At 46.2% G+C, this 26,197-nt stretch overlaps 1 protein-coding gene across 3 annotated transcripts in view; it reads left to right on the top strand.

Moving 5' to 3' along the window:
- ZNF76 (zinc finger protein 76) overlaps positions 1-26,197 on the top strand; it is a 284,758-nt gene that overhangs the window by 76,659 nt on the left and 181,902 nt on the right. For all 3 annotated transcript variants that reach the window (XM_069633474.1, XM_069633472.1, XM_069633473.1), the window contains exons 4-6: positions 6,512-6,681; positions 7,355-7,429; positions 18,534-18,647. In XM_069633474.1, coding sequence (XP_069489575.1) covers positions 6,512-6,681; positions 7,355-7,429; positions 18,534-18,647 — 359 coding nt within the window. The remainder of the gene's footprint in view (positions 1-6,511; positions 6,682-7,354; positions 7,430-18,533; positions 18,648-26,197) is intronic.

Raw genomic sequence — 26,197 nt, 5'->3', positions numbered from 1 at the left:
AAACGCTTGCGACTGTGTATTTGTATATATATTGTGTTGATATGGTATGTGTTGGTTTAATATTGTGATATTGTGATTTTCTCGCTACGGTCATTATTTTAAAGGCCTTAAAATAAATGTGTATCTATTTTTGATATAACAACTGTTTGGAGTAGTTTGTCAGCGCTCTTGCTTTGTGTGCTCACTGCGGGCTTTCAGTCACCCTCACCCCTCTTGAGACCTAGTCTTGACCGCCGCGATCGCTACCTTGATTGGTCTGGCTTGTCCAGAGGTTACCCTGTTCCAAGTAATTAGGTTGGCCTTCTGAACTTCTGCGCCACCAGGACAGAGTTCAGAAATCCATCTTAACACAGACCTAGGAATGCTAGGTGTACAAAACTCGGCAGGAGGGTGCCTTATACCTAGAGCTTCCAGTCTCCAAAGGCTCAGTCGAAACTCGAGACGGCGGCGGTTCCGGGGCAAAGGTCCTGTACGAGCTGGTAAGTTCACTGGGCAGTCCAGGAACACTTCAAGCAGGCTCGTTTGCAGGCTAAGCGGGAGGCACCGAGAATAGTTTGTCCCTCTGTTACAATGGGTCGAAGCGCCCTTGCAGGCCTTCTATGATCAATGCGAAACAGGTGCTCTGACAGGACAACAGCGGGGTCAGGATACCCAACCTTCCAGCTGGTCACTAGCGGTTCCACAGATCTGCTTGAGTGTTTCAGGATACTTGGCGCCTTTACTATGTTCGGTGTGAACTCCGAAGATCGACCTGGAATGGTGTAAGGAGCCTTCTCTTATCCAGAATCTCCTTAACGCCAAAACAAAGAGAAACCAATAGGAGATGGGCTCACATTCAGCCATCCTAGATGTGGACCAAATGCAGAACAAGGTGGTCCCAGTCATCCCAGCACACCAGAAATCTGGCATCCAGGATGTGTATTGGAACTGACAGCTCCAGCCCAGATCCTGGGGGCGCACACAAGGCATGCAGAGGCCCGCGAAAGCTTGGGTTTGCGAGGGGGTCTGCATGACCAAATGACGAATTTCCCAGGTCGGCTCGACCTGGGGAACACAAAGCGACAAGATGGACAAAGGATAGAACAAAGGACCTTGTGGCATGGCCATTTTAGGCACTGGCCACTGTCCTGGGCCAAGCATGGTAAACAGGGGTTGGACCATAGAAAAGAGTTACAAATGCTTTAAAAGTAACTGCTGCCACCTGCTCTGTCCTGGGCACACTTGTACATTCACGAAAAATCTTTCGAGGGCGTCTAGGGCCTTAAAAATGAAAAAGGGACCACAGTGCTCTGTACTATAAGGTAGTAAGGTACATTGTGAACTGATAAAGTGTTACTAAGAAATAGCAACAAAGTGAAAGACTAAGGGAAACAAAATCTCCCAGTACTGAAGGTCTTAAGGGCATGTCAATTTCCCCAAAACAAAATGAGCAAAAGCCCAGCAGAGTACAGCAGAAGGCTGGGCTCCACTGGTATAGGTCAGGCTAGGATGGTCCGACAACAGCCAACAAGTTGGGTGGGAGGGGGGGTTTTGGGGAGAGTTCACAACTGGAGGGAAAATCTTTCCTATCAAGTCTAATGAGAACAGTAGGTCTGATAATGTAAGTCTATTCTGAATCTTGGTTGACCATCACAGTCGATTATGAATTGTAACCTGTTAGGATACATTTTCAGAACCAGCCCTTGGGCAGGTTTCGGAGGGGAATCCCTGCTACAGTGAACAGAGACAAGACATGCAAGTCTAGCCAAGCACAAATAATGTAGTGCAGTTGAGCAGTAGGGCTAAGGCTTTAAAAGATAATGGTGGTGGTGTAGTGCTATCAAATTAGACAAACTATAAAAGAATACTCTACCCACCCACGATATGGAGTTACGCCTAAACACGATTATGCAGATTTCCTCAGATGAGGACCATGTTGACCCTATACTAAATCTATGCAAAATATGCTCAACGACATTGCCCCTCTTAGACCAAGACACATTAGAGCTAATCCCAAACATCAGGATTGGTTTACTCCAGAGCTGGCCATCCTAAAGAACACCAAACGATCACTTGAAGCCAAATGGCTGAAAGAACCATCCAAAGAAAATAAGGAAACCTGGAAAGCCATGGACATGTCTTATAAAGCTAAGATACTCGAAACTAAAAAGAACTTCTTTAATACACAAATAGAAGAGGCCCCAAGCAAACCTAGTAAACTCTTCCAAATGTTCAAAGCTTTAGAAAAACCTGCTTCCTCTGCCAATGCTCATACCCCCCTCCCCCGTGGAGGTCTGCAAGATGGTGCACGTGGCTTTCAATGCAAAGATTACCTAAGCAAGGGACCAAGTTCTAGCTGTGCAAAACAACCTTGAAATCCCTAGTAACATCAAGACGATTCCAAGGAACGTCTCCAATGCACCCAAATTCACCCTAAGTCGAATCATGGTACCTGAAATGGAAAAGATCCTCTCCAGCATGAAACCCACCTCCTTGTGTAGAGCACAGTAACATATTTGCCCCCCTTTCTAACACTATTTGTTAACTCCTCTTTTCGAGATAAACTGATTCATTTTCCTATAAAAGCAGTTACTGTTACACCATTACCAAAAAAAACGGGCCACAATCCTAGAGATCTTGCGAACCTCAGGCCCATAACGAACTGCCATATCCTCCTTAAGATAGTGGACAAAATGACCACATCATATTTACAGTCCCACGTGGAGTGCAACAACATCATACATGGAGGCCAATCCGGTTTCTGGCCTGCCCAGAGCAGTGAAACGGCCTATGCTCTGGATCACAGAGAGGGGCACATCAGGTTTGCTCATCCTCTTGGCTCTCTCGGCAGTGTTTGATTTGCTTGACCACCATCGCCTCCTACACACACTTGAAACCAGTGGTAATTGCTCTAGTGGAGCCATTGAACGGTTCACATCCTTTCTGATCAACGTAGATCCAGGATACACTGGGGAGATGCCCTTTCTCCTCCTACCATCATCCCCTGCAGCGTGCCCCAGGGAGCCAGCTTATTGCCTGTGTTGTTCAATATGTATATCCAGCCATTCTGTGTCCTTCTAGAGAGCCTCTGTATCTATTTCACCAACTACGTGGACGATACACAACTGGCCATGCAACTTAGCGGGAACCATCCAGAAGACTCATCCACCCTTCTCTCAATCTACAATCTGGTCGAATCTTGGATGGTTGAGAGCTGGCTGTGTATAAACGGGAGGGAAAACAGACTTTCCCATTTTCGGCTCCTCACACGCCAGGGGCAAGCTTAACACGCTTTAAGAGGCCTTCACCATAAACCAATCCATGATATCCGTCCAGACTAAGGTAAACACCCAAGTCACTCTTGAAGCCTTTAAATACGGACTAACATGTCAAAATGATCAGCAGAAACTGTAACCACTACCTTTGTTTCATTAGGAACATTCAACCCTTCTAACGGAGGCAAAAGTGGCTACCATTGCCCATGCAGTCATTCTGCCAAAGCTAGATTACTGTAATGCGCTACTCCTTGGAGCTAGCATTACCAGTATAAAGAGATGCAACACAGGATAGACCTGCATTGCCTGTTCATACAGGACCGCATCAACTTCAAATCATGCACCGTTGTTCACCACTGCCTGTATGGCAACTTTCCCTCCTACCTTAAAACAGCGGTAACTCGCTACTCCCTAGGTAGACGACTGCCTCCTGCCCCGCATTCAAACAGACAAAGGGGATAGGCAGATCGTTCCCAGACCACGCTGCCCCGTTGTAGATCTCCCTCCCCGGGAACTTAAGGCAGGAAACCATCCTCTTACGGTTCAGGAAAATGTACATAACGGTCCTTTTAAAGTACATCTTTCCCATCTCTTTTCTGATTTTGTTTGTCTCGTTTCTCTTCTCACGTTTCTAGTTGTTGTCCTGTGTTTGTGTGTGCCTTGATGCCTGCGGGCTACCAGCACGTTATAAGTGAATAAATAAGTATGTATTAGGCCTTAACACACACTATGCAATGGAAATAGCAACTAAGTAGTACTTTTCAATCGTGTCTATTCACATATATACGCTAACTAATAGGGTGTCCTACTAGAGGTCACCAACACTTTACCTTTAAAACAGTCCTAGGACATTTGCTTAAGAGGATGTAAAAAACGGTATATAGTAAAGCAAGTGAAGATGAAAGAAAACACATTAGAAGCAATAGCGCAGTTATTGAAATGTAGGTTCCAACAATGTAACCCACTGTAATGCACCCACTGTAATGCACAGGAAGGAGTTATACTTTACTTTGAAATAAGGACCCTGCTTCTTAAAGAATCCTTCCCAGCTAAAGTAGGTAGGCCTAGTGCTCTCAAGACTCCTAGGTTCCATGCGGGTACTGTTGGTAGTGATGCAAGGCTTCTTAAAGTGAATATAACAAGTATTGGCAAAACCAACAGGTAAGTCAACTGTTCCTGTGATTAATGAACATAGGTAAGTTCAAGAGATGAGGGTTCCTCTCCTAATTCCACTACACCAGTGGTTGCCCAGGGAGGAGATGATTGGGAGCAATTGAAAATCGTGACCAGACCAGGGAAAGTTGGGTTGGTACTTTGCTCCTGTGCAACCCTATTTTAGTAGTGGAACAGGTATACAAACTCGCCCTCTTGGCTCCGGTTCCTCTAGAAACTATCCCTAGTGTTCCAAGATTTGCTGGGCTCACTAACTTCTACCATTTGATCTGGCTTTATGCTGCCCAGGTGCAGAAGTCCTTTTTTATTTTCGTGATTGGTCTGGAAAGAGATGAAGTTTCCAAACAGACGAGACGATGCCTTGACTTGGAAGCTTTACGACCCAGGCTCCCTGAGATGCAGACCACCACAGGTCCCACATCGAAAGGGTCTGCCAGGACAAGATGGAAGTAGGCAGAAGCAAAGATCACTCTTCTCCAGCTGCGACAGGCGACTTGTAGCTTGCACTAAGTAACTGCTCCAGGAAGGCCCCTTCAGGTTGCATAGCAGCAGCATGAGGATTGTTCTTCGGCCATAAGCTGGTGACTGTGGCGCACCAGATGCCATGGACAAAGCTGGTCAACCTACAGGATGGTCCCAGGACACTTCCAAAGGTCCAGATTGGTGAACAGAGGTTTGTTCTGGTTGGTCCTACCAGCCTAGTAGTTGAAGAATCGATGAGTGTCTTTAGGAGACCGGTCCAGAGAGGCAGAGCTTGTTTGAAGGCAATGCTGGGTGTCTAAAACTGGCGTCTTCGGGCCTTAAACTGGCTGCAGCTCTTTGAATGTGTCTTTGCTCCAGCGACTATCTGAGGAATGGCTGCAGTCCTCCTTTTATTCATGATTTGAGCCAGGCTTCTCCCCCACCCCTCTGCGAACCAATGAAAATGGCAAAGACTGTCCAATCATGGTCTTGCTCTATATCTGCCCAGCAAGAGACATAGCCCTGGCCAGAATGTGGATTGGGACCAGACCGTCCCAGCCCCCACATCCGGCAAGATGCACACAATGCCTCTTTGCCCGGGTTAGGTGTTTCCTTATATTGTATTTCCAGGCATAAGAAGGCCAAAGGACAAGACTACCAAAGGACAGGCCGAAAAAAAGGCGTACCGTGGCCATTTTGAGTATATGGTACTCAAAATGGCCTTAGGTAATAAAATGCATAAGTGAGTGCATGAATAATGAAAATAACTGTAGAAAAATATCTGCTTCACCAGCCCGTCTTGGACACATCATGCAAGTAACAGAAATGTTACTAAAAGGAATAGAGGTACAAAGAACCCCTGCCACACTTCACTGTAAGGTGTTGTATGCGGCTTAAAACAACAAAGACTGTGGCAAAGGGAGGCTGGGGTCACCCTGCAGTGGTAGCCTTAGGGACTGCCCAGTGCCCCCAAAACAAATGGGCAAGGTAAGTGAAGCTAAGATGCTTTACTCGCCTTCAAAAAGTCAGGAGCCCAACAGTAGCAAAACATGTGGGTGCTTCCAGTGATTGCAATGGGGGGGGGAGTTGCAAAAAGGAAATCTTACCTAACCTATCCTCTCCTACTACTTATAGTAATTATATGGTTTACATTTATAAAAGTCACTTTAGAATGTACTAGAGATTGGGGAAATCACTTTGACTACACGTGTGATATTTGTGAATTTAGACTGTGACGCCGTAATGTGTTGCTTGTGTCTAAGGATTCCCTTTTACTCCTCATCTCCAGAAATCTAAATGTCCTAAGCTTGCCACCCGGTATAAGTTGTACATTTAGCTTAGAATTGGGATGGGCTGTCTAGGCCACCCCACTGTTCTACTGCTCGACTGACACCCACATATCTACTTGACCTGTGTGCTGTATGTGTTGGCTTTTATTAAACCGCATATATTTTCATTATAAATGTGTTGGGAACCTAACTGTACGTATCCACCATCCAGCAATTTGGAGAGCCCGATTTGATATTTTTGGTGGGAAACTGTGAACCCTTGGGGTAGAGGGTTATAGAGCCCTTCCCAGAGGGTTGTGTAAAAGTCTCTGAGGAGTCTCTTGTATTTTACAGAAGGTTATGACCCCAATGCCCTGGAAGCAGTTCAGCTTGAGGATGGCTCCACTGCTTACATACACCACCCAACCGCCTTGCAGACCGAAGATCCTGTCTTGGAAGAAATGGTGAAGGACGAGTGTGATCTTGATGAAGAGACAATCAGTGCCCTGGAGGAATACAGCAAAGTATGTGCTCCTCTGGCCAAGGCAGTCCTCAGACATGTCTCTACTTTTATGTGCATTTTGCATACCATGTATCTGTTATTGTGATGACGTTGAAGCGTTTAAAGTTGCTTGGTAATACGGCTGACCATAGTCCAACATGATGTACAGCCCATGGTATTGCTGTAGAAGTAAATGTGTCTGCCTTTACAAGTGCATGCAAATGAGAATTTCTGTTATGGGTGACTAGTACTCGTAGTAGGGTTTTATGGATTAAGTGTGATATGCCCTGTCAGTTAAAAGTGTGGTTACCGGCACGAGGAACGAATTTGGCCTGGGACTTGGTTAACTAAAAGGAGGGCCAATTTAGGGGGGGATCAGGAGGAGTAGGCCGCAGGTTGTGGGGCAGGTGAGACTGAGGAACTTCTCTGTAAAATGTTTAAGCTGTGGCAGTCACTTGCTGGTTGGTGGAGTAAGGCATCTTGAGAAGGATGAGGAGAAAGGGCTTTTGGTGTTTTTGGAGGATTAGAAGTGGAGCCTCTATGGTTTGGGGTTGGCGGAGAGTAACTACTTAGGGGGTGGATAAGTGGAGAGCAACTTTGATGTTTTGTTTATTGGATGGTGTCTTACTTTACTGTTGCTCTTGAGTGTGGTTTCTCCAACATACAGGTTTAACAATAGTCTCTTGTAATTCTAGGTGTCAACAGTGGAATCTCACAATGTGATCAACAGTGCCCATTTCATGACTGTTTCGGAAGAGGACAATTCCCAGGTTTGTTATAGCATTCGTTTGGATCACAGTTGGATCTAACATAAAGGTCTTGAGGGTCACTTTTGGACCTGTGGTAGTTCTCACATGTCACTGTTAAGCATGCATGGAAAGTTCCAGTTTACTCTTGTACAGGAGATCAAGTATGTCATTGTAGAACCTGTACATGCTTTAGCTTGTCATTGTGAGCTTTAGTTGGAATTCCCACCTTTTTATACCTGATGAGTTAGCCCCTGGTACATTTCTGCTGACTTTGGACCTTCTTTTTCTTTCTGCCGGTCTTCATCCCATGTCTCTCTGGGATTGTGGCTGGTTTTGTGCGCAGTCGTCTAACCGCAATTAACGCCACACCCCTCCTGCATTCATAAACACTGCCTATCCTGCAAATTCTGCAATTGAAGACTCATCAGATTACATTAATTGCTAGGTTTACATTGTTCTTGACAATAAACGCAATGATTTGTTGCAGCAATAAACTCAGACAGGGGCTTCATTTGCACCCAATTTGCATAATCGTAACTGGGTCCTGAATCTTTGACATGAAACCTGACACAAAGGCAGATTATACAGCTTCTTGTGCCATCTTGGCAGGCTTATTTATGACAGAAAGCTGAATAAACACACTTCTCAAACAATGTCTGCAGTCTTATTTCACTGAAATCTGTTTTTGTCAAACACACAACAGCAATCGTCTGATTTAAAGCATCTTTCTGGCCTGAAACAGTTAAACGCCATTTCCCATATCCTCTAAACCAAGATCTCTCTTGAGTTAGCCATTAGCGTTCTTCGGTGGGCATAATCCGTCGCATGAGTTGATGCATATCGGCGTATGAAGGATTAAAGCGCTTGATTACCATGCACATTCCTCAGTCAACCTCTCTGGTTCTTCTCTTATGTTGGGGAAACACTTCGCTCAAATGACTTCTCTAAACTGGACTACTGTGCCAGCATCCCCTTTGCTTTCCCCAACTACGCTTTCTGTTCTCTCGACAAGATCATTAAGTTAGCTTCCAGGATTCTCTTTGAACTCCCTCACTTCACACGTACTTCATCGTACCGCCACCAGGCTGGATGGCTGACGATGCAAAACAGGCATGGCCAGATTTACATTTCTTTTCCTGGTTCACAAATCTATCCATGGCAAGGCACCACTGTATCCTCTATCCAACTCCACAAGCCTTCTCGTAATGTCAACTATGCCTCCTCGACTACCCTTGTGGTTTCTCACCCTACCTGTGTTGCTTCTCTCTTCCGCTCCTTCTCTCTAGTCGCTCTACTTGCATGGAATTCCCCCCCCCCACCTTCTGAGAAACAGTTAACACAGATTTGTTCAAAACCCACGTCTCATCTTCCTGCTAGCTAACATTTTTCCCTCACCTCTGCTCCTCACTTTCTCTGCCCCCACTCTCGCACTTTACCCATCATGGTCTCATCCCGAGCACAACTGGCCATACCACCTACCTGCCCTTAGAGATGTCCAATGTTCATTGTCCTTAATCTGTGCATGTCTACTTATTTGTCACCGGTGACATTTTATTCCCTTCCACAACCTGGTCAGAGTTTCCCTCAAACTCTCCTCGTAAGAAGCTCACTGCTTCCCGTTAGAACTGGAGAGTGCTTCCAAATGCACTCTCCTGTTCATAGCTCCTTGGTGGCTAGCCAGGTTCTGGTTCTTGGAGCTTCAGCACCTATCAATATGCTACCCAATCAGGTTACTGCAGATCCCCAGTCTCCTGCACCAGAACAATCACCAGGTGTGGCACCCTCCCCATAATCCTTCAACTTGGCGGCCTGGTGCCTATGTTCAAGTCCATAGCGCAATTCGACCTTTCGGGGGATAATATGCGCATACTCCAGGCAGCACGTAAGCCTTCTACAAGAGCGCAGTAAAAAAGTCAATGGCTTTGTTTGTGTCATTGATGTCTTGCTAAACCGCTTGACCCTCGGCATGCTTCTATTGACTGTGTTGTGCCATTCATATCTAAGCTTGCGGCCTCTGACTTCCACGTCTTATTGTGCAGAACTTCTCTGTCAGCCATTGCAGCATATCTTTCAACAGATAATTACTCCTCCAGCAAACTCAGTAATATTGCAGGTCTCCTTCACCTCTCTCCGCCGGTCAGGCCTCCTCACCCAAATGGGATCTAAATGTGGTCCTTACTGCTCTGTGTCACAAGCCATTCGAACCACTAGCTACTACGGAACTTAAGTTTCTCTCCTGGAAGGTGGCCTTCTTAATTGCAGTACCATCTGCTGGAAGAATACGCAAGCTACATGCTCTATCTGTTGAACACCCATTCTTGACCTTTTACAAGTATAAGGTTGTGCTTTGCACTCATCATTCTTCCCTTCCATAAATTGTCTCGGAGTTCCACATAAACCAGTCAATCTCCCTCCTGGGTTTCTTTCCGGACCTGGTCCTGAGTGCAGAAAGGCTACTCCACAACCTAGATGTCGGAAGAGCTCTGAAGTTTTATCTTCAAAGAACAAGTGATCTCAGAAGCTTCCCACAACACTGTTTCTTTCGGGGACCCAAAAGGGAAACCAGCTTCAAAGGTTTCCATTTCTCAATGGATCGCTTTGTGTTTCTTAAAGGCTTATACAGTTTAAGGCCTTCAGGCCCCAAAGGGCGTTCATGCACATTTTGTTCATGCACATTTTGTCCAAGGCAAAGCGGCTGCTGTTGCCTTCCAGAAATATGTCCTTTGGGTCTCCATAGAGAAGACTGCTACGTGGGCTTCTCCCTCAGTATTTTGTAGACACTATTGTCTTCACCTGAGCTCCTGGGCTAATTACCAGTTTAGCCAGGCAGTTCTTAAAAACCTGTTCCAGTAAGGGAACTAGCCACCCTGTTTCTCTGGTTAGTGCTTGGGAATCTCCCAAAAGTATGGAGGAAAGGGGACGGGACGCACGAGTATAACAAAGTTACTCATCGTAGTGAGTACCTTACTCCAAGTCCATAGTCTCCTTTTCTCCATACGCCCGCCTTCCCCTCTAAAAGGTTTACTCTATTTTCTAATAGTTCCTCGACTTTGGTGATAGAAAAGGACTGAAGGGCGATGCACTGGGCGGAGCTCCGGAAAGGCAGGGTGGCCCTGCGCAAAAATAAAAAAACAAAAGGTAGTCTTTTGATGTTTCAAAGTGCTCTGGTCCTGTCCCGAAGGACGGAATGCCACAAAGTATGGCGGAAAGGGGACTATGCACTGTAGGAGTAAGGTAGTCCCTACGCTGAGTACCTGTTACTCTTTGAACCCTATTGTAAGGCAGTTTAGGAAAAATGTAAATTCTTGCGGTTTTGTACTGGAGGCTTCAGCTTCTAAAAGACACTTATCATGTTGTACGTCTTATATACTGGGAGTCATCATTGATGGTCCCCTTTCGTCATAACATTACATAGATATCTACACGTTTCTGGCCAGTAACTCGTAAAGATATACAGCTATTCCCCTCACTAAGGGGGGGGGGTTCTGGTTCATCTGACTGACTGTCACCCACATTTGCTAATTGTTTCCTGGTTAATGTTTTTCTGTTCTATCAATTAACATCATACTTCTCCCATGATATTTGTGTGCTGCTTTAAGCAAGACTGCACATTTCTGTGGTTTTCTGGCTTCTGCCCCCAGTAAAGTTCTGTTACTCCATTAACTTTCTGCGTAGTCTGTTTTTCTCCTTTTTTTTCTCCTTTTAAACCGCCGGCTATTTTTTAGTTCTATTCTACCCAAGAAAAAATGTCAACGTTCATGGCGATCCGTCCTCCAAAACACCTTTGAGGTTTCAATTGGGCCTCTTAACTATCTTCTGTGTGCACCTGGGGGTTTGGAAGGGAGAGGTCCGTTACTTGATTACTGTCTAAGCTGGGCATTTCGAAGTTGAGGTATGATGGCACCAAATGACAGAACCCTCAGCTTTTCACCCAATAATCCAAATAGAATGTAAGCCAGCAAAGGTAGGGACAAGTGTATTTACCTGCAGCTGAAAATGTGGACCCAGAGCATAGAAACCTCAGGGTTTTACACAATGAGCCTCATATAGAAAAAGGCTCCGTTCTTGAGGACATGGCTTTGCAGCACCATTCAGGACCTGTACAGTTCTGCTTGCATACCCACCTGGTACACACCACCCCGCTAGCAGGTCTTTGCTCATAACGTAATCCTAGCATACAGGATTCAGCATCCCCTTCCAGCGGTTAAGTGTCTCCACAGATTGGCTGGACCGTGGGCCAGGTAACGTAGCTGCTAGAGGCTTTTTGGAACCTCTTACTTCTTCGGAGCCCCCACAAGGCTCCTTTCCAACATCCGCTTATAGCGGTAAGTGTCTCCCATGTCCCCATATCTGCAGCTCCATCGCTTTTGCCCATGCCTACTTCCTGGTCCCAGGGTCTTTCCCTGCCTCTTTTCCTCTCGGGCTCTTCTCCCCCCACTACTCCCCTCGCTCCCTCATCCACGGATTGGTCAGCCCATGGGCCAGCTGACCAGAACTACTCGAGGCGTGTTGGGGACTCTTACTTTATTGGAGCCCCCTCACGGCTCATTTATTGCATCCGCTCACATCTGTGTCTCCCGTGTCCCCCATACCTGCAGGAGCCTTGGCACTCCATTGTCCTTTCCTGTGCCTACTTCTTGGTCCCAGGGTGTGGGTCTCTCTGTCTCTCTCTGTCTCTCTCCTGCCCCCCCCCCCACCCCTCCCCATCCACTGATTTGTCGGCCCGTGGGCCGGCTGACTAGAACTGCAATCATTAGGAGCTCCATGCCCCCACCTCCCTAGGGCTCCTCCATTGCCTGTTTGTTTGTATAGCACTCTTGACCCAGGGTTATATGTGCGCTTTGAGCATCTGGTTACAGGCAACAGTAGGGAACAATAGTACAACAGTAATGTGGCATATAAAGGTTGACAAGAAGGCAGTTAGTGCATAGATAATAATAGGCAAACACAATAAGAAGCATTTGAACATTGGGTATGCATACATGGTTGGTTATTTGTTGAGTAACCAGGTGATGACCTTAGTTCTGAAGGGTTGGAAGGTAGGTGTGGATTTGATATCCAGTGGAATGGTGTTGCAAAGTTGTGAGGCCAGAGCTGGAAAGCTGGATCCACCAGCTCTTTTGAGGGAGTATTTGGGCACCGTCAGTTGTAGTGTGTTAGACGATCTAGTGGTTCTAGTGTTCTGTCTTAATGTAAATTTGTTAGTGAGATAGGGCGGGGCTAGGTGGTTAAGAGCTTTGTATGTAAGGCATATGGTTTTTAAGTCTATTTTTTGTTGGATGGAGAGCCATTTGCATGCAATTCTTGTAGCGGAGATATGTTCTCTTCTGGGAAGATTTAGGGCTGCACGGAGTGCATTATTTTGTAAGACTTGCAATGTATTGATTACTGTTTTATTGGCACCTACATAGAGGCTATTACAGTAGTCCAGTTTGGATTAAATGAGTGCTCTGGCTAAAGTGAGGCAGTTGTTGGGGGAGATCAATGGTCTGCAGGCCCTAATTAATTTACCAGTGTAGGCAGTGGCTGAGGCAGTCATATTGATTCGTTTGGCTAAATTGGTATTCGTGTCTAAATAGAAACCGAGGGTTTTTACACTTTTGGCGATGGGTATGGTGTTACCGTCAATGGTAAAGCTGGTGTAACCGGGACAGAGTTTACGGATGGTATTGGGTGAGCCGACAAGAAGCAGTTCGGTCTTATCATTCAGGCAGAGGCCATTTGTGGCCATCCATGCCTGAATGATGGAGAAGACTTCATTGATCCATTTGGCGTCCACGTTGTAATTACCGGATAGAGTGAGGACTATCTGGGTGTCATCTGCGTAGTTCGTGTAGGTGACACCCAGATTGTCCAGCTTGTCAAATAGGGGCTTTGTAAATATATTGTACAAAGTAGGTGAGACACAGGATCCTTGTGGGACACCGCAGGTAATGGGCATAGGGTCAGCCGCTGCTAGGGGTGAGAAGACCCGCATGGTCCTATTGTCCCGGAAGGATTGGATCCATGTGACCGCAGAGTGGGAGAAGTGTGCTGCCGATGACAAATGGTTGCACAGGATTTTGTGGTCGACCAGGTCAAAGGCAGCAGAGAGGTCGAGGAGAAGGATGGCAGCCTTACCTTTATCTTTGAGTTCGTCTATCTGGCATTTGAGATCAACAAGGGCCGTTTCTGTCCCGTGTTGTGGTCGAAAGCCAGATTGGCGAGTTCCTAGTAAATGATTTGTCTCAAGGTAATCCTGGATTTGTAAATAGGCCACTCTATCAAGAATTTTTAGTAAGAATGGGACGGTGGTAATGGGTCTATAATTCGTGGGTATGTCAGGGTCGAGAGTGTTTTTTTTAGTAGTGGTAGGACCCAGGATTGCTTCAGATTACTGGGGACCAAGTTATTGGAGAAAGACAGGTTTATTAATTTAGTAATGAAGGGGGAGAGATCCCTAGCTGCATCTTTTATGATCTGTGCGGGGCAACTATCCCCCTTGCAGTTCGAGGGTTTCTGTACCTCCGGTATGGATACCTTTTTGAAGGTAAAGCCTGAGCTAGTGGCGGTAGGTGGAAGAGGGGTGGGACTGGAAGTAGGACCAGGAGTGAGTTGTTGTCGTTTGTTGTCAATTTTAGTTTGGAGCCCTGAAATTTTGTTAGCAAGGCCATTCTGGATCCCTGTGCACCAAGGTTTATCCTTAGTGCAAATGTCAGTGGGAGGAGTGGGGTTTTCTAATTCCTTTAGTATGTTAAAGAGCTCCTTTGTGCTGGAGCTTGCCTGGGAAATCCTGGAGTTGAGAGATTCTTTCTTAGCGCGTGTGATCTCATTTTTGTAGAGAGTGGAGATATTGGTGAGATTAGTTCTGTTATTTACTGACGGCACTGATTTCCATAGTGCTTCGAGTTTACTTTTTTGTTGACGGAGAGTTTTAAGCTCCGGGGTGTACCATGTATTCAGGTGCGCTTTAGGTTTCCCTTTGCGCAATTTCAGTGGGGCAATGATGTCGATGGCTTTGGCCATGGAATCGTTGTAGACGTTGACCAATTGGTTCAAGTCAGTTGTGGCTGGTAATGCGTTGAGTAGGGATCACCAAGGGTATTAAGGCTTCCGCTGTGATGTTGCTCTTTTTCCTAGTTGAACAGGCAGGTGCAATAATAGGTCTTTTATGCGCTAAATTGCTGGTATTAATGTCAAATGGGAGGAAGTAGTGGTCGGTCCAAATGAGCTGTGTGGGATCTTTCAAGGTAATGTTGCAGTTAAGGGCGGTAATCCAGTCAAGGATTCTGCCCTTCGAGTGGGTGGGTTTGGAGCAGAGTGTTGGAGGCCATACTTCTCTAATGCCGTGGCCAGGGCAATGGCTGGGGTGTCGAGAGGGTCATTAAACCCAAGGTTGAAGTCTCCAAGTATAATCATTTGTGCTGATGGTTAGGAGCTTTCGGCAATTAGTGAGGTGATGTCTTCCTCAAATGAGCCAGGTGGGCCCGATGGTCTGTAAATTAAATGCAGCGTGATAGTGCTTTTAGGGGACGTTAGTAATTTGACTGTGAGATGCTGACATGATTTAAGTGGAGGAGAGGAGGCTAGTCTGATATGAAGCGAGGACTTAAAAATAATAGCTACACCACCTCCTCGAGCGTTAGGTCTATCTGCTCTGAGGATGGTGTAGTTATCAGGTATGGCTAGGGTGAGAGATGGTCCTGCAGCATCATGCAACCAAGTTTCGGTTACAGCAAGGAAGTCCAGGTTGTTGGTTAGAATAATGTCTGCGACTTCTATGGAGTGGGCGACTAATGATCTAACATTTAGAAGAGCTCCTTTAGGAATAGGAGGGGTGGAGTTGATGGGTGTTTACAGTATGAGTGTTAGTCTTATTAGGTGTTTTTGCTGGGCGTTTGCTGGATCTGTGATGGGTTCTGGCACCAAGTCTAATGTTCCGATCGGTAGGGATGACAGTAATGGTTCGAGAGACCGTTGGGTTAGCAGTTATGGAGGTGCTGTGGTCGAGGGTGGGGCATGATACTCTCGTGTCAGTGGGGTTCCACTTGGAGATAGCTGAGTGCATAATAGCTGGGGCATCAGAAAAATGTGCATGGCTAAGGGTGGGATAGGCGGATTGTGATACCGGGAGGAAGGCCGGTGTGGTAGGCAGGAATGGGGTGGGGCAGGTGATAGGGTAATGTCTTGGGCAGGCAGGTCTGACTAGACCATTGTTGTAGGCTATGTAACTATTGCCAGTGCAGGGTATGTAACTTTGCATGACACAAAAGGGGAACATAATCGCGGTAAGGCAGAGTAGCATGCTAAGGCTAGGGTGACGTGCAGAGGAATGGCACGTAGGGGGCATTGGTAACATAAGGTAGGCACAATACAATTCAAGTGTGGACAGGAAGCGACCATGGGCCACAACACAAAATCAGATGTGGTCTGGAAGCGACCATAGGGCACAACACAATGCAAATGTGGTCGGGAGTTTACCATAGGGCACAACACAATGCCAATGTGGTCGGGAGTTTACCATAGGGCACAACACAATGCAAATGTGGTCTGGAGGCGACCATGGGGCACAACACAATGCAAATGTGGTCTGGAGGTGACCATAGGGCGCAACACAAAATCAAATGTGGTCTGGAGGTGACCATAAGGCGCAACACAAGATCAAGTGTGGTCTGGAAGTGACCATAGGGCACAACACAATGCGAGTGTGGTCTGGAGGCGACCATAGGGCATAACACAATGCAAATGTGGTCGGGAGTTTACCATAGGGCACAACACAATGCAAATGTGGTCGGGAGTTTACCATAGGGCACAACACAATGCCAATGTGGTCTGGAGGCGACCAAGGGGCACAACACAATGCCAATGTGGTCTGGAGGCGACCAAGGGGCACAACACAATGCAAATGTGGTCTGGAGGTGACCATAGGGCGCAACACAAGATCAAGTGTGGTCTGGAAGTGACCATAGTGCACAACACAATGCAGATGTGGTCTAGAGGTGACTATAGGGCACAACACAATGCGAGTGTGGTCTGGAGGCGACCATAGGGCGCAACACAAAATCAAATGTGGTCTAGAGGTGACAATAAGGCACAACACACCTCACATGCACTAAGATCACACATTGACTGTAGAACATCAAAGCACCTAGGTACGAGATCACAATGGGGGCACACATGTACTGAGAAAGGGTGCATTAGGGCGCCTAGGTTCGAGATTACCCCTGAAGTTACAGTGCAGGTCCGACATGTATTGAGTTCATACATCGAGTGGGGTGCATCAGGGTGCCGGGACTGAGGTCATGTGTAGTGTTTGACCTGGGCGCCCCAGCCAGGCCTCCAAGGCTGCCTGCAGCGACTTCCAGGTAAGAGACGACAATTTGGTTGCACCGTCATTGCTGTATTTGTGATTTCCTGAAACTGTCTAGTATCTACCTGGCTGTAGTTTTACCACGGGTTTAACTTTTGCTGCATTTTAAATTTGCTACCATTTCAAGCTGGCTGCATTTTGAGTATAGCCACCGTGTTAAATTTAGCTGCCTTTTGAGTCTAGCCACTGTGTTGAATTTAGCTGCACTTTAAAACCATCCAGGACATACGGGTACGTATCCCACTCCATGCTTATGGAAGATGGCTTAAGGCACCGCCACTCATCCACACGCATCTGCTATCATACACTACTTAAAGACGCATTGCACAACAACTCGGCCAAAAGAATGCAGCTATCCCCCATGACAAACATTTGGTCAAGCTGGACACATGATTCGCCTGCGCACGCATACTCTACACACTACCTCGCAGCTCCCATCCACATGCTCGACATGGATAGCTAACGGGGACTTGCCCACCCCTACCTACTCTTGTATTGACTAAAATGCACCCATGCATTCTAAACTCATCTGATGAATTTCCCATGCCTTGGTTTTGGTCCATGGAGGGTGTTCACCTAAAGCTCTTTGAGGTCATACCAATGGTAAAAGCACTATACAAATTACATTGTATAGCTAACTCGCCAACTGTCTTCCCACATGCTTCCTAGTTGGTTCCCAGGCTCTTCATCCAATCTAAAATTGTGACATACGTCAGTAACAGAGGTATTGGGGCATACGTGAGCATTCGTAAACCCTGGCCCGAGCCCCTGAATTGCTGCCCTAGGTGTGTGGTGTGTGAGACACTGCCAATTGGCACTTTTATTATGCTCCACCTCCCTATTATTGCGGCGGCTTATCACGCCATCACAACGCATGGCTTTGACTAAGTTTGGTTCATGGGCCAAGCACTTTTAGGGCACTATATATAAAAAAAAAAAAAAATATTGACAACTCTGGCAAAAGTATACTAAGGTTTTACCTGTATGTCTTTTTAAGACCTAATAAATGATATACCTTTTGAGCATCTGTGTTTTGCCTCACTGCTTGTACTGCTTCGCCACTCAAATGTTTCTGCTGTTTGCTGTACTTGCACATTAGCCCCTAAAGTCTGCATTACTGCTTTGTCTACGTTGCATGCGAGTTTGGCTAGACCAGGTTCCTGTAATCTTGTTCACCAATTAGATTAGCCACTCAGACCCCACCCATAGGGATGGTTCTGAAAACCCATCCTAACAGTGACTTTCAGTGGAGTGACTCATCACTAACCCTTCTCCGTATATGGTTTTCTGGTCGCTCATCTGGCCCTAGGATAGGTGTGCTTTCTCCCATTTTCATCCATGTGCACTGGTTTTAGAGATTTAGAGAGTAGGATGGTGGTAGCTGCAGTTTAGTTTTGATCCACTAATGATGCAGTCTGATTTACAGCAGCATTAATAGCCCAATGTACCTATTTGGTTGCCATTGGGTACTTATGTATTTTTGTAAATCCTGCTCTCTGCAGTTTTGTGTTTGGGCCATTCATTTTTTAAGGGAATCCTCAGGCCGGCCTAAAATGGCAATTGTGCAAACATAGGCACATCTCAACCAGAAGTGGGTGGACACTGCCAGATTTCCTTTGTTTAGGGTTCTACTTAGTTTGTGCAGTTATTTCTGTGTGGAAACGGATGCTGCTGTTGGAAATGGGATGTGTGGCGGCATGCAAGAGATGAAAGGTGTCGGGCTGGATATTCATTAACCACTTGCTGTATTCACTGAGGCTTTCCTTCTCTCCCCAGGTTTTGCAGGAGGGAGAGGGAGCATTTCAGAGTACAGAGCAAGTTGGAGACAAAGCCTTCCGCTGTGGCTACAAAGAGTGCGGTCGTCTCTATACCACAGCGCACCACTTAAAGGTCAGTTAAGTCCTGTCCTGCTGCCGAGCTGACATATGGGGTGGGATCCTCCTGCTTTCGTCTCTTTCACTGATCTATTTTATCCCATCCTGCTTCCCCCCCCCCATTCCCAATCTAAGTATAATGTGTGCATCATTGAACTCTTACCTGTTTCCCTCTCTTAGTCAAGATTTTCCACGTTGCTGCTTTTTTGCCTCGCTTGTGAGACCTCTAGTCATTGTGGGGGTGTTTTTCGTGTCTTTACCTTTTAACGTTTTGAGTAATTGAGGTTCTTTTTAAACCTCACTCTGGATAAAAAGGTCGAGGGGTATGCAATAAAGTCTCTCCCCTTTCCTCCTGCCCCCCCCTTAACCCCCTCCGTGTTTTTGATGGATGCTGGTGGCCGTGTTGTATTTTTTTATTTGGTGGCACTACTGTGCAGTATCTTCCAGGAAACAAACAAAAAATAATCAAACCACTTTATGCACATTTTTCTTAAATTCATAGGCAGAGGACGACTATGTAACTGCTCCTCAAAGAACAATACAATAATAGACCTGTTTAGCAAAAAAGGCCATTGGATGTGTTTAGGAATAAGCCCATCAAGCAGAATTAGCATTATTGATAAGCAAGCAGGGGATCGGCAATAACGTTGTCTGGCAGCGGTCATCAATATGGACCATGGGGCATGTTTAGCAATATAGGTTACCGGGAGGGATTTGCTATCATGATCAGTTGACCGGGGGATAAGAACTGTTGACGTCAAGCATTATTTAAAATAGCACCAAGCAAAAATGAGCATGCGCACGCGAGCACGGGAGTCATAACGAGCAACGCCATACAAACGGAAACCGTTTATGGAAGGGCGATTGAGCGGCGTCGCATAGGAGTGGCAATTAGGAGGCTCAACACAAGGGACCGATTCGGCCACTAGATCAAGTGGACCCAACTAATTGCTTTGAGTGTAATCATCACTGTAGCACAACGGAGGCGCTGTTGCGTGTGACCACATCGGTGGGCCGTTTGATGATTTTTGAAACGCGCCTGCGATGCCGTGGACTGTTTAAATTCCTGAAGTCTTCACGGGCCATAGAGGAACATTTCCACACAAAGTTTGAGAAGACTACAAGATTTTGTTTGTCGAATTTCCCCTGAAGAAGTTCTGTCATTTGTCTCACATTTTTACAAGAACGAAACATGTTGGGCATTGTGGTTGTGATATTAGTAGGCAACTCTTGTCTAAAGTTTAATTAAATTAATGAGAAACTTGCTGTTGGAAAGGATTAGTTAAACTAGGGCACATACTGGCGGGAGGGAGCATTTCAGAATTTGAGAGCTCTGTTCGTTTATTCGGCTGTTGTCTGTAGAACTTTGTATGGTGAAGTGAGTGTGGTGCAATATTGGTTGGTGAGGTATGTGAGTGGATAGGAAGCACGGTTGCACTTTGAGAGTGTTGTGTTGTATGTCATGAGTTTTAGACAATGAATTGTTTATACAAAATGTTTTACTATGTAATGTTTGTACAGATTGTTTAATATATTTTTAAACATAAAATTCTTTTTGGTGTTTTCTTAATAAAGTGATGTATTGTAATATGCTAATTTTTTAGCGCTCGCTTCAGAGTGTTTGTGGTTAATAAATAAGTATTCGAGACTAAGCATTGGTGATTGAATAGTGTTCCTCTTTTCACCTATGGGGCATAGCAGAAAGGCAACAGGATTCCCTAGTTTAGAAGTTTGCACACGCCTTTTTTAGGGGGGGGGACGAATCCTGTGGCCATTTAATAATTTCCCCTCAATCTTTTGATTGTATACGTGTGTTTATTAAAAATAGACCACCACTCTAATTTTAAAATGAATGAGATCATGCAGGATTATCAATGATTACAAATAAGAGAGCACATCCTTTGCATTGCTTCAGTGCTATAGCAGAATTCAATTTCTTTAGTGAGTTTTGCTGTAACTTTTTTGGGATCCCCCTAAACTTTTTTTCTTTTTCTCTTGGTTTATACTTCAGTCCCCATTCCACTATAACCAGTTTGTTACCCTATGTTGCCCAATGGCTTCTATATGGCTCCTAGGATTGTTTGCTTTTAAGGCACCCCATTTTGTCCCTATGGTGATTCTATCATCGTACATTGGTTTTAGAGAGTAGGCTGGTAGCATCTGTATTTAAATGTTGGCTTAGTCAGAGGTGCAGCTGGTTTTACTGCATCAGTAGCCCGATGTACCATTTATGGTAGCCATTGGGATATTAATGCATTTATGTCCCCATTCGCCATTTTGTTTTGGGTGAACACCTTGTTTGTGGGTACTACACAGTAGCGCTGAAGTGGAAGGTGTAGCACATATGCCTTCTCTGAGCTTAGCTCCCTCTGTTGTGGCTTAGAATGGTTTAGACTGGTCCCTTGCCTCACCCCTGATAGCCCAAAACACCAACTGTGGACCTGAGTGATTGTTGTTGTGTGTTTATTTTTATTTTATTTTGTAGGACTAACCTGATTGGCTGGCCGACGAAAAAATCATTTTGGGAGTTTGTATATCTAGGATAGACCCTGTGCATTCCTAAATCTTGCTGTATTCTTACCTGAAACACTGGAGTGCTTACCACAACGTTGGGCTGCTGAAATTGTGCACCAGGTTTAGTCCTGGTCCTTTTGTCCCAAGCTCCATTTTTACCTTTTGGCTGCTGAATGTCCTCACCCTCTCGCCAGTCATCCTCACTTTTCTGGACTGACTGCTGTGGGACTGTCTCTGGGCTTTTTTGCCACTGTATTCCCATGTATTCTCCTGGATGTAGCGCTTTGAAGTAGGAATCCTCTGTTATCCAGAAGGGTATGAGACACCATTTCCCCACCTCTCCTTCGCTTGATCGTCCAGTGTCACCTCCACTATTGTCCCGATTGTGGCACCATATTCTGCTGGCTGGCTGCTTTTTGTCCTTTGAGCCATGTGCATTTGCATGTGCTTGGATGGGTTCCCAGGCATTCCTGGTGCATTCCTCGTTGTTGCTTCTGCTCCTGTCTGGTGGGACGATGGACCTTCTGATGTCCATCTATTATGGTGAACAGGAAAGGCACTGAAATCTAGCCAAACCCAATAAATGTAGGTAGCACGGTGCAAGGCTTGGACACAGGAGGGGTGTGTGCATGGTCAAGGACAACAAATAGAAGCACACAGAGCACGCCAATAATTCCAGTTAGACCGAGAAGTACAAAAGTATACAATTGATTTATTAGGCCTTTAAATACACACTAAGCAATTACATTTCTAGGTACGTATTGTCACACAACATCTAAAAAAATACATAGATACATTCATCATTGTCATTCACCATTGCTGGTCTCTAAGACCTAACAATTTTTAACAGTCGTTAAGTAATAGTTCAGCTGAGTTATCAATACTTGACAACTGTATGTGGTAATTTGGAGAGAAGATAAAAAAGTGTCTGATTCCAAACTAGTGCAATAAAGGTAAGTAATCGGATTCAGAAAACACTGTAGAAACATTTCAGAGCAACACTAGAATAGAGCTCTAACACTAGTAAGTCCAGCCTGTGGTGGAATGGGACCGAGTGCCCTTGAGTCACCAGTTCCAAAAAGATCAGGTAAGTAGCTCTCTGTTCCACTACACTAAGGAAGGTTTAGGAGGGGATTCTAGACTCAACTACCACTGATCTCAGTCAGGCAAGAGGGAAATATACCAGGACTTTACCCCCATGTAATCCAGTGGGAGGTGAAACGGGTAGGTTAACCTTACCCCCTGTACCCCTGTTTTCCCACCCTGATTTACCCAGAGACCACTTCAGGGGTTTTGGAATCAGTTGGAGGTGCATACTTCTCTACTTTGTCTGGTGGAGGGAGGCCAATCGGTCACAGGATTTACTTTCGGTCAGTCCCGGTACCTCTGTTATGGTTTCGGAGACTGGCCAACTGGCCACCCTTGATGCAAAAGGAAGAAACCTTCTGCAGAGCAGGCAATCTCAGGAGACCTCCAGGGGGCGAAGAAGAATGGTTGCACGGGGAGTCACCATGGTCTGGCAGCGACAGGCTATCTTCAGTTGGCGAACAAAGTAGCAGGCCTTGCACGATTTCTGTTGAGACAAGAAAATGCACTATAAAATTGTGCACAATTTAAGTTCCTTCACGTTCCAAGGATGCACCCGGAACGGTGACTGCTGCAGTGAGGTAGTCCAGGAGAAAGCTGGTCAGTCCACCGGGTGGTCAAGGGACACTTCCGAAGGCTCAGCAGGCATGGATGCTCAAGCAGAGTGTGAGACTGGTAGTTCCCACCGGTCAAGGGGTCGAAGCTCCAAAGAGGGCCTTCCTGAGATCAGGATAGAGGACTTGGCTGGTGGCAATGCTAGTCCGCTGCAACAGTCATCCTCTGGTCTTCAGCAGTCTGCACCTCTTCATGGGGGTCTTGGCTCCAACAGTGATCTGTCGATTGGCTGCAGGAGTCCTCCTTTTATCCTGGATTTGGACTGAAATCTCCAGCAGGCCCAACAAAGTTAAGGATCTGCACCGTTCAAACGGCGGGGGGCCATCAAATCGGTTCAGGTCTACTTGTTCAAAAAGATTTGACCTTTTTCAATTCGACCACTTTGTTTGGGTCGTTTTATTTTGGTCGAAAATGTGGGAGGAACCCCCCCCCCTGCAATCCTCCCCACACCTTTCTTAACCTATTCCCTTACCGCTCCCCATAGATGTATTTAATTTAATTTGACCGAAACAACGATAAAAGGAATCATCAGTCAAATCGAAAAGGTCAAATGCTTTTCGAACACGTATGCTAATAGCATCAAATCATGGATAACCATTGGCCACACAATCTTCCCAATAACAGAACGTCCCAGCTGCCACATCCGGCCGCACACTGATACCACCACTTTGCCAGGAAGGCAGACTCTTTCCCAGGAAAGGGCTTTCCATCTATATTACATAGCCATGTGCAATACCCGTGAGGGCAGGAAGAATGCCAAAGGACAATATGGTGGCATAGCCATTTTAGAGTATATGGTACTTTTAATACATTATGTGGTAAAATGCAGAAGTGCGCCAGTACAATGTTTGAAACACAGTAGAAAAATAAATGCTGCCAACAGCCCATCCTGTACACATTGCACTTATAACTTTTTCCTTTGTAACATTGTGGTTACAAGGATACAAAGGTCCTCATTACGAGGTGGGCGCAAAGTGATACCGGACACCGTTAAGGACATTGGTGCCGGTAATCCCTTTGCACCCTATTCCGAGGTCCCTTAGCGGGTCCCTTCCTTAATGCCTGGTGTTACCAGGCGTTATGGATGGGGCCTGTTAAGGGACTTCAGAGCTAATAACGGTACCGCACATTGCGGTACCTTAATTAGCGCCTTCCCGTTGAGCCCTATTATCGGGGCTGAAATGGGAATGGGGAATGGCTTTTACAATGGGGACTTACCGGTCCCGCAAAGGTCGGAATAGACCGATAAGTCCCCATTGAACGAGGGCAGACTCGGTACCGGTATTGGAGGTAGTCATGGCAATAATAGCGCCATGACTACCTCCAACCTCGGAATGAGGCCCAAAGTGCCCTAACCAAACTTCACTATAAGGTGTCATTGTGCAGCTTTACAAATACAAGAAATCCATAAAGAGAGACAGTCTGAGTACTGATAGTCTTGGGGAGGAACAGATCAGTTTCCCTATAAAACTTGCACAAAGTAAGGAAAGCAAAGCAAAGCAGAAGGTTTACTGACCTCCAAAAAGTATGGTCGGGAGTGAAAACAAAGCAAAAAAAAAGGGTGTCCCATACAAGTTCTTGGGAGGAAAGCGGCATAATGGTCACTCTCCTCTGAAGGCTGATGTATACGTCTTTTGGTTCTTCAGTCATCGCTGGTCAGGGTGCAAGTAACTGTGACCCGGTTAAAGAAGCCTTTTAATGGCCGGGATGTTTCGCTGTTTTTAAGCAGAGTTCTTCAAAACTGGCATTCTGTAGAAAGTGAGTACTTTCTATGAATTACTGGGCTGCTGGGTTAGTTGTTTTTCTATTTTCCATTGGGGACTGCTGGATCCAGTTTTAATGGAATTTTGCAGCCCCTAAACCATGGTTCTCAATTGGCTTATATTGAACCAAATCTTGCTTTATTTCCTCTTTTCCGGTTCTTCTGGTTCTCCTACCTGAAACTGAAACTCTTCCTAGTGGTCTCGTCTGAAGTCCTCCGGGGTTGGTTGCATTTGTTTTCACACCGTGGGGTAGAGCAGATACTTACCTGTCTTCTTCCTCAACCTGGGAAAACTCCACTAAAGTGACTGAAGGGCACACCTTAATTGATTGATTGATATTTTATTTCTATCACGCTCGTACACAAGTGTTACAGAGCGCGACAAGGCAAGGGAGGGGAACAGGGGAGTACAAAACAGCGATCTTACTAGGCCCAGTGACATTGAGAACACGCAAGTGCATGGGAGAGAGGGGAGGGGAAAAGTGCATGGAAGGGGGGAGAGGTGGAAAGTGGGAAGCAGAGGAGAAACAGATAAATAACAATAAATAAATAATAAAGGCAACAAACAGTGGTAATGCAGCCAGCAATTTGCAAGTGCTAGGTTTAAGGCAGCAGACCGGGTAGGTCCGATAAGTGCAGGAAGAAAAAGGGGGGGCTGTATGGGTACAGATACAGACCCCAGTGCAAGGGGTGGCCCGGAGGCAGTGCGGGAGGGTGACAGAATGAGCAGGTACCTGCCCAAAAGACAGAGGGTGGCCAGGTGCACAGTGCCAAGAGAGAACAGATCAGCAGGGGAGAGGGGGAGCGAAGGCAGAAGAAAAGAGGAAGGTCTTGAGGTGCTTCCGGAGATGGTTCTCCTCAAGTTTTGGAGTGGCAGGGAGGCTGTTCCAGAGGGAGGCCCCAGCCGAAGACAGAGATCTACCCCCAGCTCGTTTCTGATCCTGAGTGAGTTGGAGGTAGAGGAGTGAAGAGCTCGAGAGGAGAGGTATTTGCGGAGGGATAGCTGAAGGTATTTTGGACCCAGGCCCCAGAAAGCCTTGTGGACAATGCAGAGGGTTTTGAATGTAATCCTTGCATCCACTGGGAGCCAGTGAAGAGATTTCAGAGCTGGAGAGATACGATCCCAGGGCTTGAGGCCAAGGACAAGTCTCGCAGTCCTGTTCTGGATTAGTTGCAGAGGGCACAGAGTAGAGGCAGGTAGATTTAGAAAGAGGCTGTTACAATAGTCCAAGCTAGAGGTAAACAGAGCTTGAGATACCATGAGCTTCTGGGGGAAGGAGAGGAAAGCCAGAGTACCTCTGAGGAGGTGCAGTCGGAAATTTGACTTTTTAGAGACCTCAGAGATGTGGGCAGAGAAGGAAAGGGTGGAGTCAAAGATGACCCCGAGGTTCTTAGCCTCGCAGGTGGGGGTAGGAGGAGGGCCAAGGGAGGCCGGCCAGAGAGTGAGGGGAAAGGATGGTGAAGGTGTGCCGATGAGGAGGATCTCCGTCTTGCTGGCATTCAGACAAAGATCATTGGCGGCACACCAATCTTGAATGGCAGTTAGGCAATCGGAGATGAGAGAGGGAGAGGAGGTGGCAGAGGGCAGC

The sequence above is a fragment of the Ambystoma mexicanum genome, chromosome 13 (assembly GCF_040938575.1).
Source record: "Ambystoma mexicanum isolate Mex_15411 chromosome 13, UKY_AmexF1_1, whole genome shotgun sequence".
Lineage (NCBI taxonomy): Eukaryota > Metazoa > Chordata > Amphibia > Caudata > Ambystomatidae > Ambystoma > Ambystoma mexicanum.
This window is presented reverse-complemented; position numbering and strand designations above follow the sequence as displayed.